We start from the raw sequence: 19719 nt of genomic DNA, 5'->3' as shown, positions 1-19719 counted from the left end.
TTTTTTTTTTTTTTTTTAAGAAAGGAGAGTTAAGAGCTCAACTGCTAACCAAAAGATCAGCAGTTCAAATCCACCAGCCACTCTTTGGAATCCCCATGAGGCAGTTCTGCTGTCCTGTAGGGTCGATATTAGTTGGAATCAACTCAATGGCAACTTTTTTTTTTTTTTTTTAAGAGAAGGTGAAATGTAAGAGGACTTTCCTTAAGCTTTTTGTAACTTGAAATACAACATATGTAATCACTCTTGTTGATGGTCTCATTTCAAAAAAGGAAATGTGGAATATGCTTACCTTTTCATGATGAATGATAGATCAGTATTTTATTTTACAACACAGTCAACTCATATTCCATCCAATTTATCGGGAGGAACAGAACATCTAGCCGAATGAAATAGAATACTAAGCATTAGAAGGCTGTCTCCCAGGAGAATGTGAAATTCCAGCTCCCCTGCCTATAACTGACTTCATTCCATACTTATGGCTAAGCCCAGACTCTTCGCGTGGATGGTGAGGCCAGCCCCTGCTTGCGCATCTGGGCTTATCTTCACACGATGCTCTCATTCTACGTTATAAACCAAAGAACCAAACCCGTTGCCGCTGAGTCGATTCCAACTCATAACAACCCTATAGGACAGAGTAGAACTGCCCCCATAGGGTTTCCAAGGAGCGGCTGGTGGATTTGGACTGCCAACCTTTTAGTTAGCAGCCAAACTCTTAACCACTGCGCCACCAGGGCTCCAGTAATTAAATAGAGTGGTCAAAAAGGGAGAGGCTTTTTGATGGAAGTGGGTTTAATCCAGATGAAGAAAGTCCCAAGGAATAGTAGCCACCATTGGTTGAGCACTTGCTTCATGGATCACCTCATTTAATCTACTGAGAACTCTTTGAAGTATGTATGGTTATTAGCCTCATTTTACAGATGAGAAGACCGAGGCTTAGGTTAATGGGAAAGTTGTAGAGCCAGGAATCAAAGCATTGCCTGACTCCACAGCCCGTGGCCCCTAACCATCCTCGTGCAGTGTTGGCTGACTAATGGAGAACATTTATTTATTAATAAATAGCAGCTAGATTACCCTTATTATGGATGGGGTAGTCAGTGCAACTCTGTGCATCCTGGGTGTTGACTCACATCAAAGCCATTCTAGAAGTATCTGGTAAGACAGTCACACACTTGAGCACAATTCAGTGATGGCGTCACTTTGAAATGTCTCCTTTTATGGACTTCTCTGTCTAGGTGAATCCCTGCTAACAGACTCAGTCACAGCATCAGTGCCTTGAAGTCTGAAGTAACCCACTTAGTCACCAAAGGTACATTCATTCAGTCAGTCAGTCAATCCTTCACTCAACAAATATTTATTGAGTACCTGTTGTGTGGCAGGCATTGTTCAAAATGCTGAGGGTGCAGCAGCGAACGAAATAGTCCCTGTCTCCAAGGGACAGGGGTTCTAATGAGGAGCTACTATTGTAGAAATACAGGTAATGAAAAAATAGATATATAATGTCAGGGGGCAAGTGTGATAATTTTAGAAAGAAAAATAAGACAGGGTTAAGACCAGTTGCCATCAAGTTGATTCCAACTCATGAGTGTCAGAGTAGAACTGTGCTCCATGGCATTTTCAGTGGCTGATTTTTCAGGAGTACATTGCCAGGCCTTTCTTGCAGTGTGCCTCTGGGTGGACTTGAACCTCTAACCTTTTGCTTAGCAGCCGAACCTGTTAACCGTTTGCACGCCCAGGGACTCCAAACAGGGCTAGGGGATATGTAATGACAGAGAATGTTATTTCAGACCCTTTGCTCATCTGAAGAGCCAAGAAAACAGGCTTTTCGGAGTGGTTTGAAGAGGGAACAAGTTAGAAGGATGTGATTGCTCTGTTACTGTTTTATAAAACCGGGGAAAAGTAATGAAATGACCATTCAGCAAGGACAGGCCCAGAGATTGGTTCTCTTTTACAAAGAAATCTCTGTCCCCAGGCATTCGGTCTGTTTGGTGTTCCTGCAAGTGTTTCTGTGCTGTGTGGGAGGCGGATGAAGGCGGGGTCTCTTTCAGGGCCCCCTTCAAGGAACACAGCAGGCACAATATTTGCGTCATCCGCAGCCAAAACTGGCCCACAAGCAAACCGACATCCAAATCCCTCACCATTTAGACCTTTGAATAGAGGCTGACACCGAGCAGCCAACTGGGCGAGTATTTAGCAGAAGTAAGAGAACCCCAAGAATGGCTCCTTAGCGAGTGTGCTGTCAGCTTGCGGCATTCTTGTGAGACGGACAGAAAGTGCAACTGAACCATAAAGAAAAGAGAGAGAGAGGGAAAAAAGAAACAAAAACAAAAACGTAGGGGTTAGGAGAGAAGGCCTGAGGAGAAACCAGGAACGAAGCACTACGAGTCTGATTTGGAAGGCTGATATAAAAACTCAGGGGTACTGCTTTGAGGAAAACTGTCAGCAACTTTGCTGCACTGTGAAGTTGGGACTCTAATCAAAACAACAGCTGTGTACCAGATGCCGCCTTCCAGAGGAATGGCGTTAACTGTCCCGGAGACTTGCTCTCCGAGTGTGGCACAACTAGGAAGAGAGAGGCAAGCGTCATTTCTCTGAAGAGCCTCCTGAGAGAAATTAAAAGAAGCTGCAAGGGCCCTGGAGTTATCTGCGGCTTCCTTCAGTGAAAAGACTGCAAGGCAGGGAAGGGGGGAGGGGAGCTGGGAAGAAGAAAAACTTGTTCCCAAGCAGTGAAATAAAGACTTTCTTGAGAAAAGATGTTGTTTGAGGCCCTCAAGGAAATACTGTGGTGTTCGGCCTCTGTGTGCCCTGTTTGGGAAGCAGTCTGGGAGGGCGAGATGGAGACGGGGTTTAATTAAGTAGCTGCTAGGTGGGCGTGTGTCTTAGGTTGGGTGCCCCAGACCCTGGAACAAGAATTTGGGTGTAAGTAGTTTATTTGGGAAGAGATCCCAGGAAATGCCAGTAAGAGAGTGGGGAATCGAGTCAGGAAAGGGAAGGAAGCCAACAAATGGCATGGTATCAAACTAGTTACCACCCGAGGCAACAGGAGCATAATCCTGCTCGGGAACTCTGGGTGCAGCGTCTACACACACCTGTTATAGAACACGCAGCTCAGTGTCACATCACCTGTGTGTGGGGACACTGGGGTGTTTATCTTCCAGCTGCCACCAGTCCTTGGTTGAGGGCTACTCCGAGGGGCAAGGTGTTATTGTTGTTGTTAGTTGCTGTGAGTCCTTTCCGACTCGTGGCGACCCTACGGACAACAGAACGAAACACCGCCCGGTCCTGCGCCATCCTCACAATCGTTGCTGTGCTTGAGCCCATTGTGGCAGCCACTGTGTCAACCCATCTCGTTGAGGGTCTTCCTCTTTTTCTCTGACCCTCTACTTTTACCAAGCATGATGTCCTTCTCCAGGGACTCGTCCCTCCTGATAACACGTCCAAAGTATGTGAGACAAAGTCTTACCATCCTCACTTCTAAGGAGCACTCTGGCTGTACTTCCAAGAAAGATCTGTTTGTTCTGGCAGTCCGTGGTATAGTCAGTATTCTTTGCCAACACCATAATTCAAAGGCGTCAGTTCTTCTTAGGTCTTCCTTGTGCATTGTCCAGCTTTCCCATGCATATGAGGCGATTGAAAATACCACAGCTTGGGGCAGGGGGTCAGGCACACCCGAGTCCTTAGAGTGACATCTTTGCTTTTAAACGTTTGAAAGGGGTCTTTTGCAGCAGATTTGCCCCATGCAGTGTGTCCTTTGATTTCTTGAGTGCTGCTTCCATGGGTGCTGATTATGGATCCAAGTAAAATGAACTTCTTGACAGCTTCAGTATTTTCTCTGTTTATCATGATGTTTCTTATTGGTCCCGTTGTGAGGATTTTTGTTTTCTTTCGGTTGAGGTGTCATCCATCCTGAAGCCTGTGGTCTTTGGTCTTCATCAGTAAGTGCTTCAAGTCCTCTTTGCTTTCATCAAGCAAGGTTGTGTCATCTGCGTATCACAGGTTGTTACTGAGTCTTCCTCCAATCCGGAGGCCCCGTTCTTCTTCCTATAGTGAGATTTCATCTGTCTTCTAAACTCATTTCCCCTGTGTTTTACCACAGACTCAGTCCCTGGCTGGGGCAAGCTGGGCGGGTTAATTCCCAGCACTCTCCGCCTGCCCCACTTGGAGGCGGGCCAGCAGGCATGAAAAGTGTAAACGCAGATGGATGTGTGGCCTGTCCTGCAGTATTAAACTGAGTAATGACGAAGGAGAGCAGATGTGACTCTTCTCATTTTGAGGATGTGGAAACTGAGATGCAAAGTGTTGAAGTCACTTTTCTCAATCTTTTTTTCGAATTATGATGGAACTGGGCAGGGAGGGGACAACTAATCATACCCTAACTTCTGGTGCGTATTTTTAGAACTTTTTTTAAGTGCTAAACATAGTCTAACTCTCTGAGCGCTTTGGTTTTCCTGAGCAGCATTTCCAAATTTTTTAAAAAAGATTCTTATTATCAGTTAGCCAGGTGCCGCGTTCTTTCTGGACTCTGCCTGGACTAATCCCACTCACCCCTTAACTTGCTTTTTCTGTAGTTCTTCTCATTAGGGAGGCCTGAGGCTAACTGTCATTTGATCAAACGCACGAAAGAGGAAGTCTAGAAAACACTCCTTTACCTCTACTGCCAGCCTTGGCTGAGTCTGACATAGTCTCATTCTTTCCCCACCTCCACCACCACCGTTCCCACCTACTCTCCCAAATCCCATGTTGGAAAATAATAGCATTTAAGGAGGAGTGATTGTAACTGCTCTTCTTAACGAAGCAGTGGTTTTTTGAATAGTTTGTTGAGAAATTATAAACCATGTAACAGCCAGCAGGCCTACAGGCTCCCTCTTTCTTGGATCCTAAGGTGGGGGGAATCTAGCCAAGGCCGGGAAGGAAACGTCTGACTGAATGGGGCCCACGATGGGCATGTTTGCACTGAGGACTGTCCCTATTGTGCCTCCTCTGGGTGGGGGAGAACAAGCTCACAGAAACCACAGAAACGTTTGGTGGGGAGAAGGCGTGAAAGCGTCCTAAAAAGGCAAAGCAGTTTCGTCAGAGTAAGAGCGATACAATGTGCAGTTCTGAACGGTCTTTCGGGAATCCGGTGCACTCCTTGGGCCTCAGCTTTCTCGACTGTAAAATGAAGGTGTTAGATCACTTCGCTGAAGACTTTCCTTCAACACTCTCCGTCTGACTCATGTGAAACCCTTACAATCTGTTTAATAACTTGTATTCTCTTTCCTCTGTCAAAATGCAATTCATGTTCTTGGCAAAACACGTAGACCGACATTGCTTCAAGTGGGGTTTGCAGACCGGTGCTATTCCTCAAACTCTGTTCCAGATTTGTGAGCTGATGTACAGAAAGTGAGAGTAGGTGTTTAGAAACTTCCTTAGCAGTTGGACGTGCCACAGCGCCCACGCGGGATTTCATTTTTCTTGTAACTCATTTCCCCTGTGTTTTACCAGAGACTCAGTCCCTGGTGGATTAAGGGGAAGGGGGGGGGGAAACCCTGGTCTTTTATAAAAAGTAGGTTGAGAAGCACCTGTTTATAAATGTAAGGGGAAAGTTTAAATTACCTTTAATCCCACTGTTCCACCTAAACCACTTTTGTGGAAGTAGGGGTAGGGGAGTGATTTTCTTTTCTCTATACAAATATACTTTGAAATTTCATATTTTTAATTACATGCCTTTTCTAAAATGAAAATATTTCAACCTCCATGAAAAATAGATAGGGTAAAGATATGCTGTTTGGAGTGAGCAATTTTGTCAAAGTGCCATAAGCATCTCAGCCTCTACATTTTTGCATCCATGGGGAGAAAGCTGAAGCATGCAAAGCTCTCAGCCATCAATTTTTTGCCAGTCACCAGCTCTGCTCACCTCCCCAGGACTGTTGGGGTTTAGGTACCTGAGGTCTCATCCTGGGAAGAACCATCCATCCCCACCTTGCTGGCAGGGTACTTCTTGGCCTCTTACGTCCTGTCCCAGGCTCAGCTCCACCCGATGTGTGTGCCCTCTTTTTCTGCTGAGTCAAAGCAAATGTCCATGGTGTTCTGAGGACTGTTAGAAGAACTGAGGAACCATTAGGAAGTGGCCTCCAGTAGGTAAGGGCTTCCAGTATACTGTCTAGAAATGGCCATCCTCCAAGTCCTGATGGAGGCCCAGAGAAAGGAATGGCCATAATGGCCAAGAAGAGTGAGAAAGTAAAAAGCAACGCAGCCTCTTGTTGGTCCTTTATCATTGTCCCAATCAAATATCAAAGCCGAGACTCAGCTGTGACTGAGAGGCTAATGGATACAAACTTCCAGGCATGAACTCACCTTTAGACACAGTGAAAACGAGAAAACTAGCTGTCATCCGAGTCAATTCTGACTCTTGGCAACCCCGTGTGTGCGGAGTAGAACTGCTCCATAGGGGTCGCTATGAGTCGGAATCAACTTGACGGCAACGAGTTGGGTTTTTGGTTTTGGACCTTTCAGAAGCAGACCACCAGGCCTGTCTTCCAAGGCACCTCTGGGTAGATTCAAACCTCTGACCTTTTGGTTAGCAGTCGAGCACTTAACCATTTGCACCACCCAGGGACTCCTTTATATGCAATACAAGGCATGATTTAAAAAGATATGAGTAGGAGTAGGATGTTCAAAATGAAGGAGAAGGGCAAAGAAGGGGAAATTGCAAAAACCTGTAATAAAAATAATGCAAAAGTGTGTTCAGTTGTTTTGGAAACTATATATTATATAAATAATGCATATATAATATATATGTGACATTACCCAGGAGTTGAAGAAATGTCAGTTTAAAACATGCATACACTTCAAATCTCCATCCCCACTCCTAATCTGAAAGACTGCTTTAATATTAAGGCATGAACGTTTAGCAATTGGAATTTGCAAGTTTGGGTCAAATAAGGATCATCCCAGTCATGTACACCTTAGACCGAGGAGGAGCAGAAGACTTCATAGATCCTTCCTGTATGGCTCAGGGAGTCAGCCCCTTCGCCAGCCTCCCTCAGACTACCTTTGACCTCCCTTCCATATAAAATCTCCCACCAGTCAAAGTCAGAAACAGGCCTCATATCCCTTGAGAATACTGGAATCTCCTAACTTGCCAGGGTTTTAGGAAAAGCAGGAAGTAACCCAGTTAGTGCCCTCTTTGCTTTGGGGAAGGATGATAACCTTTGTCTTCTTTTCTACAGAAACCTTCATTGTTTTCTCTTTAACCACAAAATACCCCCATTCCTGATGCCTGGTGGCAATCGGTCCTAACCCTCCCTTGACACACCCACCCCCCTTCTCCCCATGCAAACCTGCTTTGGTCCACACAGAAATTATAAAATTAAATGCTGAGCGTGACCTTGAAGATTAGGACTTGCACTGAAATAAATTGGGCCTGGGTTGTAATCTCAACTACAGAGACTTTTTCTTTGTTCTCAAGGAATATCGGCAATGAGACGGATACCTGGGATTGATTCCGATCCCGGCATTTCCCTCTCTTGATTGTGATCCTATTTTTAAAACATTCTGAACATTGTGTTAGCTGATGGTTTAGTACTTTCAGCTTCTCAAGAAGAGGCTAGATCAGGGCCTCCTCAGGGCCTCTTCTGCAACCAAGGTTAGATGGTGCAGTTTAGCTGAGGGGGACACCTGGAGAGAAAGGGGAGAGCACTTCCCGGCTGCTGTCTCAGGCCAGCTTCGCTAGAAGCAGAATCTGGAAGAAGGAGCTCTGGAGCGTGGATTGTACCAGAGCGATCCCACCCAGAGGCAAAGGGGCTAGAGAATTAAACTCCACGGTCATCAGTCATTGGCTGCAGGCGGCCATGTTCCTGGAATCTCCAGGCTAAGCAACCCCCATCAGCCAGGGACAGTCCTCCAGAGAAGGGTGGAGGTACGAGCCCTTAGTTCCCAACACCTGCAGCAGCTGGGGACAGGTGCACCTGCCTCAGTAACAAGGATTTAACAGGGCATCAACCGCATCTGTTACCGCAGCCAAAAGGCTGGAAATGGAGGGTCAGTGGACTGGTACATTATCTAAGGAACACTTCATATTATATCATATGCATATCCTCTCCTATTATTTTATATTATACATGCCTCAAGGCATGTCACAATGAGGGCATAATATTATTTGATCGGATGGGATTACAAGATAAATTAGGAAGGGAAAATGGAGGTCATTCAGTTCAGCTCCTTTATTTAATCAGAGAGAAGATGTAGGTCAGAGTGGACCGTTACTGGGAACCAGCTCTGATTCCCAGTTCTCTGATTTTCCCCGAATTCAACCCAACTTATATTTCTTGAATGCCTGCTATGTATAGGTCACAGTTTTAGGCTCTGAACAGGGTATTTAAAGACATAAAACTCAGCCTCTGCCTTGGGCCTTTGGGAACTTGCAGTCTGGTGAAAGACAGGGAAATGGAAGAAAGAAATAAGACATACATATTATGCAAACCAAATTCAGATCTTGCCACAGTAGAGCATGGATTCAGTACCAAGCGCGTTTAAGGCCGAAAATGAACACAGAGAAAATACCCTGGCAGTCCTTCTATTTGAGCAAGGCTGAAGAAGATAGATATGCAAATAAGGTTCTGGAAAGGGAAAAACATACACAGACACACACAGGGATAAGCCATCCCTTTCCACAGTATCATTTTACTTTGAAAGCGTCTTTAATTCTTAGTCTGCGAAGGGCAGATTATTGAAAGTTTTACTCATTAAACGAGATTATTATACAGCCAATGATCAAAGATCCTACTTACTTTGGAGAAAAATATTGAATCCAACCCCTTCTCCCCTCTCTCGGCTCATCCATGTTTGAGTCCTTGAGAGTTTTCTGTCCTTCAGTCTGTCCTGTGTTGTACTAATTGTTTATTGTCCACCCACTCAGATGAGTGTGTTGTTTTAATATTTACACAGAGCCTGTGCACTGCCACTTTGGACATGATCTAAGAGTCACTCATTCATTCATTCACTCATTCATTAAATAATGAATACTAAGTGGCCCTGTCATAGGTGCTGGGGATACAAGGATGAGAAAGGGACTCTGATCCTGCCCTCAAGTGCTCACAGTCTATTTGGGGGAGACAAATCAACAGGAAATTATGTTAGAAAATGCTAAGTGCTAAAATAGAACTTCCCCCAGAACGCTGAACCATGGAAGGCTTGGAGGAGATTCGAGTAAGTTTCTATGGTGATTTGACCTCTGAGTTGAGACCTGAGACCCTAGTGAAGGGTTACATCATCTATTATTTTCTTTATAGCATGTATCACTGAAGAGAAATTATCTTTAAAATTTTGTTTGTTGATGTTATAGTTAACCTGTCCCCTCTGTCATTCCACAAAATAGTGTTTCTCAGCATTTTTTTCCATGATTCTATCCTAATGAGCCTTTGTAGACTTTTTCCCCCAGTCACTGCCCTCTCTTAATGAAATTTTAATACCAAAAAAAAAAAATCAAACTCGTTGCTGTGGAGTTAATTCCAACTTACAGCAACTCCATAGGACAGCAACCCTATAGGTTTCCAAGGAGCAGCTGGTGGATTCAAACTGCTGACCTTCTGGGTAGCAGCCATAGCTCTTAACCACTGTGCCATTTTTTTATACCACATGTTAAATCTGTTTATGTTGTGTGGCCCTTTGGAGGGCCACAAATCATTCTGATATCTAAGATTTATTTTGCCTCCCCAAAAACCAATTTTTGTCTCCCTGGGGGCAATATCAGGAGCCCTGGTGGTGCAGTGGTTAAGAGCTCAGCTGTTAACCAAAAGGTCAGTAGTTTGAATCTACCAGCCGCTGCTTGGAAACCCTATGGGGCAGTTCTACTCTGTCCTATAGGGTTGCTATGAGTTGGAATCAACAGCAACGGGTTTGGGGGCACTATCACCCCATAGAGAACACGTGCATTAAGACGTAAGCTCTGTGACCTTGACCATCTTTTTCTTTCCTCTAGCCTCCCCTGCTGGCACCATACCTAGCACATAGCAAGCACTCAGTAATCATTTATCGAATGTTCCCCAAACTGCTTCCATAACCACTCCTTCCTTCTCTTTTTAATGGACTGCTGTTAAAAGTTGCTCTTAGCGTAATCCTAGGTGTGTTTGGATTCACAGTTCTCATAGCACCCTCCTGCCATCTCCGCATGCTCTTTTCCACCAATGGCTCTACGTTTGCCTTCTTTCTTAACAGAAGTGAAAGATTACGAGCCTCCGTTTGGGTCCAAGGTGCGGGAGCATCCGTGTGTCGAAAGCATGAAGGACAATGTGTTGCGAGATCGAGGACGACCAGAAATTCCTAGCTCCTGGCTCAACCATCAGGTAAGGAGTGACTGTTCTGATTGAAGAATAAGATTCACCTGAAATAGCCTCTTAGGTAGGGGAGGATTCTGGGACATCGGCTTATGTCTGAGGGCTGATTCCTGTGTCTTTTCTGACCCTGTTAAATTTTGCTTATAAAGAAAATGTAGTTAAACTGAGATGACCCTGGTACAGTGTTCAAAGAGAGCTCACGGAGAATCTTTTGAAAGGCATTTGTCACGGTTTCCAAGCCACCTCAGTTCTGGGCTAACATGTCTTGTTTGCAACCTCTCCTGTCACCCTCACTCATTTGCATAGGGAATTTATGTTTTATTGCCTTCTGGATTCCAAACGCCTTATTCTGGGAATCTCCAGCTCCGGAAGGAAATACTTAGCAGATTGGGAAATAAGCAAGGTTTGTTAGGCAGCTGGACAGAGGAGTGAGTACAGGGTGCACAGGTCACATAGAAGCGTGGGCAGGCCGTGCACACAGAGTGGAAGAAGCTTGCATGAGCACGTATGGGAAGGAGGAGGCGGCTCACTGCTCTGGAATGAGGGAGAGCAAAGGAGAAGAGGGAAATGCAAGCGAACAAATTTTGAGACCTGTCCGTTGAGAACGGCTTGTTCTTAGCTGCGAGCGAGTTGGCTGCCACGCGTGGTGACCTTGTGTACAACAGAAAGAAATGTTGCTGGGTCCTGTGCCATCATCACGATTGTTGGTGTGCTCGAGCCCGTTGTTGTGGCCACTGAGTATTTTCAGTGCTTTCCAACCTAGGGCCTCATCTTTCAGCACTGTATCAGGCAATATTCTCTTGTGCTCCATAGGGTTTTCATTGGCTCATTTTCAGAAATAGATCACCAGCCCATTCTTCCTAGTCTGTCTTGTCTGGAAGCTCTGCTGAAATCTGTCCACCATGGGTAACTCTGCTGGTATTTGAAAGACTGGTGGCATAGCTTCCAGCAACATAGCAACACGCAAGCCACCACAGCACGACAAACGAACAGATGGGTGGTGGGGGAATATCCTAATGACTTCTTATTATTTTGCTTTCCAGGAAATGGCAGCTAAGGTGGTCCATAGCAGCGCAGTGGTTCTAGATTCAGAGGGTGGCCTACCCAAATTCTTTGTTTGGGAGCATTTTGATGAGTTCAGTGGTCAGAGAAAAAGGAGAAAACTGTAGTCAGGATATGAGGAGAGAACTGCCTGTATATCTGTCACGCCCAGGAAAGAGCTGTCAGTGAAGAACGAGAGAGAATAAGTGTACCCCTTTCTTACTGACAAAACCTTTTATTGCCTCTTTTGGATGAATTCCCTCATCCAGTGAAGACTGGGGCTAAGTCATAGGTTTTTCTAAGGGCAAGGCAACTTCAGATAAGAAACAGCAACAACAGATCAGGTGCAATTGGGAAGAGAGAGCAGGAAGCTAAGTCTTTGCCAGTGCTGGCTGAGAGCCACTTCAGCAGACAGACCCGAATACAGTGCGGGGAGAGAGTAACCCTGGCTGTGGGGGCCAAGGGCTTCCCCCAGGATGTCGGGCAAAGCCCCTTTGACTCCGAAAACATCACGCTGTGTGGTGTTAACTCCGCAATGAGAAGCTGCTAGCGTTACGTTTCTTTCAGACTCCATTTGAGACACCTCTGCTATACAGTTCTTGTAATGAAGCCATTATTCATGATGATAAAGTTCTGGAGAGAATTTACATAGTACATTTTTTTCTCTTAATGAGATTTGTCACCCTATTGATTTTAAGTTAATGCTTAATATTTAATTTAATCTACTGCCTGTAATTACAGTGCCAGAATAAAATAAATGTTACTTGTGTACCAACAATAACACTCTGCTCTTAGCAGGGCCACCAATCAATATCGTCAATTAGGTGAATTATACAATTAATTCAATGTCATGAGCTCAGGGGGTGGGGAGGGAGAGAGAGGCTTAGGTGTGTCGGGAAATGTCTTGGTATTAGCAGGCAAGTAGGGAAGTACCAGCTCTCCAGGATGGTGTGGGGGGTTATCTGCCGCACCTCGGCCACCCTGGGTGAGGGATCACCTTCTTGATCCTCTAACTGGCAGAAGCACACTCTCTGCCTGTGGGTCTCTTTATCTAACCCCTAATTCCCAAAAAGACTTAAAATAGCTAACAAAAATATTTACAATGCAAAATAAAAATTCAGGCAGGAAGAGAAGACCTTTGCCTCCTTGAGCAGCGTTTCCTGGATGGGCGTTTGAATGAGGCCTTTATGGCAACCCCATGTGTTCCATGGTAGAACTGCACCATAGGCTTTTCTTGGCCATGATCTTTATGGAAGCAGATCACCAGGCCTTCCTTCTACAGTACCGTTGGGTGGGTTCAAACCACAAACCTTTAGGTTAGCAGTTGATTACAAACTGCTTGTGCCACAACAGGCTGGCTGCTGGGAAACGGCCTGGAGTCAGGCACACCCAGCCTGCAGAGACAACCGTTCCATGGGGCCCATCCTAACGCTATTGGAAAGAAATGGGGCATAGCTCCTGGGCAGCTGTGGGAAGCTTCTACTAAGTCACTCCACAGAGCATGTGTGGATTTTACAAAATGAAACCAGGTTAATATCCAAACACTACTCTGGGGTACTCAGCCCTGTTACAATAGAAAGGTATGAAGGTGGTATTAGGGGTCACCTCATGGGATATCTGCAGGTGTTGGGGATGGTGCTGGACCTGACAAGCCTAGTGAAGGGTCCTTGTACTGTCTCTCCATTTTATGACCTGTTGTGATCAAATAGAGCCCTGGTGGTGCAGTGGTTAAGAGCTATGGCTGCTAACCAAAAGGTCAGCAGTTTGAATCCACCCTCCTTGGAAACCCTATGGGGCAGTTCTCCTCTGTCCTATAGGTTCGCTAGGAGTCAGAATGGACTCGACGGCAGTGGGTTTGGTTTGGGTTTTGTTTGTGATCAGATGGCAGCAGAGCACATAGATACAGTAGGGCCTCCAGGGCAGCTGCCACCTGCACGGCCTCTCTTTCCACATCGAAGGGGCTGCCTCTCAGCCGAGAGCCCGGCATCCAGGGGCACTCAGGTACACTTGTTAATGCACAGGCTCTTTCACACCTGGCCTGCACTGCAGGAACAAGGGCCCGTCCCCCCCGCACGGAGCCCACCAACTCACACTGCCCTTTGGGCTTCTTCCCCACTGCAGGGCATCCAGATGGTGTGTGAGACGCTGACCGAGTGCTGGGACCACGACCCCGAGGCCCGTCTCACGGCCCAGTGCGTGGCAGAGCGCTTCAGTGAGCTGGAGCACCTGGACAGACTCTCGGGGAGGAGCTGTTCCGAGGAGAAGATTCCAGAAGATGGTTCCCTGAACACTACCAAATAGTCTTCCCGGGGTGGGCTGAACCGAGTCCAAAGGGGCCACCCCTTTTGCCAAAGATCAGAGGCAGCAGGAAGCTGCCCCTGCACTGATACTTCCTGGAAAACCAAGGGGGTCACCCCCTCCCTGTACGCTGTGGGGGTGCACAGACTTGGGCGCAGCGGGGAGCGGGTGACATGAAGCGTTCTGTGCTTTTGACCTTGTCATAGGATAAGCTGTGTTAGCACTGCCTCAGGAAATGAGATGGATTTTTACAATAGCCAATAACATTTGCACTTTATTAATGCCTGTATATAAATACGGAATAGCTATGTTTTTTATATATATATATATGTCTATATCTATATACACAGCCATACTCTGAAAGCAGACAAGGAAAAAGATCAAAAATTCCCAGGAAGTTGCTTTTATTGGAGAGCTCTAAAACCGAGCAGAGGAGGTAGCCACCCACGACAGTATTAGCGCTTGACAATCACACAGGCGATGGTTCTCTGATGATGTTAGGGGGGACTTTGCATTAGGGAGAGTGGTTCCTTGTCTCAGAGCCTGCTATTGCCATGTTGCCCTTGCTCTTGCAAAATCCTAATTCTCTGCAAGTGGGTTCTCTTCTGGTGGTGGAGTGAGAGACTGTTGCACTGTCTGGGGACCGGCGTGCCTAGGGTTCCTGCGTGTGGTTGTTTCTCACGGACTTCTCCTTTGAGCCTCAAACCTCACATCTGGTGTGTGAATCACTGTAGCTCCCTCAATCTGACTCAGAAACTCGGCCCTGTCTCTAGATGTGGAACGTTTTGAGAGCCGCTTTTTACCTTCATAGGCTGTAGAAAATCAGAATCAATTTCCCAACCCGCGGGATTAGAAAGCTGTCTTCTATTTGCCACACATTTTACTAATGAGAGATCGTTCTTTTTTCTGTCTCCCCCAATACCTGTATCACTAGTCTACGTCCCGTCCCTTCACTCTTTCTTAAAAGGGAACAAATCCCCCACCCCCACCCCCACCCCCGAGGTTCATCATGTTTAATTTTTCAGCACACTTGGTTTGAGCCTCTAACTTTCTATGCAAACACCAAGGGATTCCATCTTTCCTGGTCTGCTGGACGCTCAAGCACATGTGAGCCTAGTGGAAAGGATTGGCGTGACACAATGCTGCCACATTCAGGACTATTTCCTTGGGCACTCTGAACATGTTTTGTTTGGCCAGCATAGCACTTAAAAAGATTGAGCCACTATTTAAATATTTGGAATTTTTGCAAAAAAAAAAAAAAAAAAAAAACAATTGGAATCCTGGGTGAGGAAAGCAGATGGTTTCCAGTTCTTTCGAGTCCACATCGTTCTTAAAGCACAGATATGTACACACTTAGAAAGCAGCTTCAGTTCTCACTGTAGGCATTCGCCAATGCCCACCTTCACCCCAGTCTGGGAATTAAACCTGACCTTAACCAAGGTGCCTTCTAAGAAATGTGTGTCCAAGCAGTCTCTGGCTACATAAGATGATGTAGATTCTCTCCCACTGACCTGATCTGAGTTTAAGACTTGCAGTTGACCTTTCATTGGACTGAAGGGGACCTCCTCTTTGTGGCCCTGGTTAACTTGAGTCTCTTTTATGTTAAGAATTTTTTGATTGCTCTTTACTCCAAGATGCTTTTCTTATGGTTCCCAGGCCCTCCATGATGCAAACCTTCCCAACCTTTGCAGAATTTGCTAGCGAGAACTTCAGTGTGGAAGACGAGAGTCCCATTTGCGGTTAGGGACTTGTCCACGTGCACAAGAAGAAAGAATGAGCTTTAATTCTCCATAGGAAACTCGTTAACCCATGAACAAATGTTGATGTTGCTAGCAACAATCTCTTTTTTAAAAATGTTTTTTGAAGCTACTTATTTTCAGCCAAATAGGAATATGAGAGGGGCCGGCAGCGAGCAAAACTCAGCACAACTATTTGGATTTTTTGGAAGGCCTCATTTCATGGGGGTTTTAGGAGATACCCTGAAGTTTGGCATTCGATGTGACTTCCAGGCACCCTGTTCAGTGGGGGTGGGCTGAGAGAGGTAAGGCGCAGGGTGGCTGCAATCCCATGGAAGCACCTGGAAAATCCATGTGCATCTTAGGGCTTGCTGATGCCGTCCCAACAGCTGTTGCTCATTGACCTCTAGTGATGGATTTCTAGAATACTGGTCCATTACTGGGCTCTTCCAAGATTCAAAGAGCTTTATCACTTCTGAGTCATCGTCAGCATAAACTGGAATGTAGTGTCAGATGATACCACGGCCTGTTTTGTTTAAGATGTTGTTGTTGTTGTTTTCTTATTCAAGGTAAAAGACCAAGGAATAACATTCTGTAATTCCTAAAAATACTGACCTTTTTTTTTTTTTTTTACTACTACACATAAAGGGAAAGTTTCATTCTTTTATGAAACACTTCATGTATTAAAATAGGAATGTGAATGCTATATACTCTTTTTATATCAAATGTCTCAAGCACTTATTTTCATTCTATACAGTGTTTGTCTTTTATATGAATAAAATGTTTATTAGATTGAATAAAGCCCAAGTACTCAGGTCAGCTTCCTGCCTCCTGCTCCTGTTCATGGTCGCTAAGCCCATTTGCCTCCGTTGGTTATTTTGACGTTCATGCGGACAAGGTCACAAGACAAATCCTCTCAAACATTTGCAGATTTATTTCTTCTTCAACGGACAGTCTCAGGTCTCTTTAAAAACAGACAGACAGACAAAAGCAATCACTGCAGCACAATAATATGAGATGAAGCACATGTTATTAGTGGACTATTCTTTATCCCCATGTCCTGGCATGGAGTCTCTCGGCAGGACCACGTGGCCTCTCCCGGCCACTATCCTAGCCTCTCCCCATGGTCACTGGAGTTGCCTCCATCCCCACGGTTGCTTCCTCCAGGAATTGTCACAGCCAAGGCTGCTGCTAAAAGCTTATGTTGTTGCTGCTGGCCATTGTCGAGTTGGCCTCTGACCCCATGCACAATGAACAAAATGCTACCTAATCTGCCATCTAATTGGTTGCACATAAGATCGTTGTGATCCATAGGGCTTTCATTGGCTGATTTTCAGAAGTAGATCACCAGGCCTTTCTTCCTAGTCCATCTTAGTCTGGAAGCTCCACGGAAACCCGTACAGCATCGTAGCAACACGCAGGCCTCCACCAACAGGTGGCTGTGTATGAGGTGCACTGTCCAGGAAACTGAACCCAGGTCTCACATGAAAGGTAAGAATTCTACCAGAGAACCACCACTGCCCCTTATCCCTGCATCTGATATTTTCTCCATTCCTCACTCTAGAAGGCTATTGGCTATTTTTTGACTCCTGTCATGCATCATACTTCTTCCCTGTTCTTTTCCATCTCAGCCACACAGTCCCATTTGGTGCTTTAAATCACCTTATCTCCACTGCCAGATGAACGTGCCTTAGGAAGTTGACTCCAGAGCATTGCTTAAAGGGCTCCTTGTGACAAAGTATATTGTGAAATTTTCTGCCTGAACCTTGAGCTAACTCTTTTGGAATCTCAGAGATTGTGTGGCTTCTTCTGAGTTATCAACTGAGTTCTAGATAGTTAACATGCTCAGGTAAGTGCTGGCATTAGGGTTTCTCAACATCAACACTGCTGACATTTTGGGTCAGACAGTTCTTTGTTGTGAGAGGCTGTCCTGTACCTTCCAGGATGTTTACCGTCATCCCTGGCCTCCACTCTAGATACCAATAGAACACACCCTACACCCATGACAACCAAAAATGTCTCCATAACCCACCCATTGCCATTTAGTGGATTCCGACTCATAGCAACCCTATAGGACAGAGTAGAACTGCCCCATAGGGTTTCCAAAGAGCAGCTGGTGCATTCAAACTGCTGACCTTTTGGTTAGCAGCCGAGCTCTTAACCACTGAGCCACCAGGGCTCCAAAAACATCTCCAGACATTACCAAACGTCCCCTGGGGGACAAAGCTGATCCCATTTAAGAATCACTGAGTTGACAATGTGGTCCTGTATTACTGTGGTTATTAGTTGTGGTTGAATTTAACTGGTAGCTTGACAATTTTAGTGCTTACTAATGATAATGGTTACCATTTACCAACTACATGATCTAGAAAAATTATTTAACCTCTCTGTGCCTCAGTTTATTCCAGGGCTTCCAACCAGTTCAAACCTTGCTGAGAATTTTCATTTCCACCCCAGATATACTGAATCAGAATCTACATTTTAACAAGATCCCTGGGTGATTCTTATGTATAATAAATTTTGAGAACCACTGCTCTACTACTGGAGCCCTGGTGGCGCAGTGGTTAAGATCTTGGCTGCTAACCCAAAGGTTGGCAGTTCGAATCTACCAACTGCTCCTTGGAAACCCTATGGGGCAGTTCTACTCTGTCCTATAGGGTTGATATGAGTTGGAATCGACTCGGCAGCAACGGGTTTGGTTTTGGTTTTGGCCGTACTACTGGTTCTCAGAATTGGTCCCTAACCAGCAGCATTAGTTAGAAATGCAAATTATCAGCAGGGGTTTGAAACAGAATGAACTGGTTCAAATCCCTGGTTAATTCATGTGTAAGATAGGATTTTACAGGCCTATCTGTAAGATCCTATAAAAGATACTAGAGCCCTGGTGGCATAGAGGTTAAGAGCCCAGCTGCTACCCAAAAGGTCGGCAGTTCAAATCCACTACCCACCCCTCGGAAGCTCTACGGGGCAGTTCTAGTCTGTCCTATAGGGTCACTATGAGTTGGAATCAACCTGACAGCACCTAACAACAACAACACACGAGATACCACTATGATAAGGAAGCCATACAAGGCTTTGGGAGTTGTGTCTTGAACTTGGAAGGCTTTTAATACATTCTGGCCAATATTAAGTTGGTATAATATTTAGAAGGAGCCGTGGTAGTGCAGTGGTTAAGGACAGGGCTAACCAAAAGTTCAGTGATTCGAAACCCGGCTCTGTGGGAGAAAGATGTGGCAGTCTGCTTCTGTAAAGATTTACAGCTTTGGAAACTCTGAGGGTTTGCTGTGAGTTGGAATCGACTTGATGGCAGTGGGGTATAGTGTTTAGTGTCAAAGACTGCTTTCTCAAAGAGGCAGACTTTGAGGCAAATTCCAGAGAGTATTAACAACACAGAGGAGAAGGCCCGGGCACGTAGGTCTGTAAGAGAGGTAAGTGTCTACCTGTGTGAGTACCGATCATCTGAGAACTCTCATTCACTGAGTATCTGCTGTGGCATCACATTTAATCCTCCACCAGCTCTGTGAGGTAGATATTATGCCCATTTACAGATGAGGAATCAGATCTTCAGAGACCTCAGGTAAGAAGCCCAGAATCTCACAGAAGTAAGAAGCGGAATCTGGGTACAAAGCAAAGATGGACTGGAACTGGAATTTGGAATGACTGAGATGCTTGCTTCTCTTCTTTGCACTGTCTCCTGAAGGACTGGCCCACCCAGCAGGATGAGAGAGCACCCCGTGATCTACACAGCACGATCCTTGTTTTCCTTGCTCTTCCCTATCCTCCGTTTGCTCAGTGGGGGCAGGAAGATGCCTTTTGTCTCTCCTGCCCTGACTTCTCCACTTGCACATAAACTGTCTAGAAGCTTGCTGAGAGAACGGGGAAAGATGAGTGCGTGCGTGCCGCCCGTGGTTTCCTCATGTGTGAAGCGTGTAGTGGCACATGGCATGATTTCAGATGTGCCAACCTTCCAAAAATACAGTTTAGTGGGTCTGCTTGTATTTTTTAACATGTATTAGAAAAAGTAATACATTAAGCCTAGGGTTTCACAGATATCGCCTAAAATATGGCCAAGTTTAGACAACTGATTTGATTTTTAAAATACGTGAAGAAGATTATAGCAACTATAGCAGATGTGAATGTGAATGATTGAAGTTAGGGAACTCCTTCCGAGGAGACACATCCATATGTTTTTGTTATTGTTAGGTGCTGTCCAGTCAGTTCCAACTCACAGCGACCCCATGCACCACAGAAGGAAACAGTGCCCAGTCCTGCGCCATCCTCACAGTGGAGCCCACTGTTGCAGCCACTGGGTCACTCCATCTTGTTGCAGG

At 45.5% G+C, this 19719-nt stretch overlaps 1 protein-coding gene across 4 annotated transcripts in view; it reads left to right on the top strand.

Annotated features, from left to right (window-relative positions):
- Positions 1-16021, top strand: part of TGFBR2 (transforming growth factor beta receptor 2) — a 97026-nt gene extending 81005 nt beyond the window's left edge. For all 4 annotated transcript variants that reach the window (XM_004377359.2, XM_004377358.2, XM_023732253.1 and 1 more), the window contains 2 exons: positions 10195-10322; positions 13476-16021. In XM_004377359.2, the coding sequence (XP_004377416.1) occupies positions 10195-10322; positions 13476-13655 (308 nt within the window). In that variant the 3' untranslated portion in view covers positions 13656-16021. The remainder of the gene's footprint in view (positions 1-10194; positions 10323-13475) is intronic.
- The last annotated feature ends 3698 nt before the right edge of the window (positions 16022-19719 follow it).

The sequence above is a fragment of the Trichechus manatus genome, unplaced genomic scaffold (assembly GCF_000243295.1).
Source record: "Trichechus manatus latirostris isolate Lorelei unplaced genomic scaffold, TriManLat1.0 scaffold00049, whole genome shotgun sequence".
Lineage (NCBI taxonomy): Eukaryota > Metazoa > Chordata > Mammalia > Sirenia > Trichechidae > Trichechus > Trichechus manatus.
This window is presented reverse-complemented; position numbering and strand designations above follow the sequence as displayed.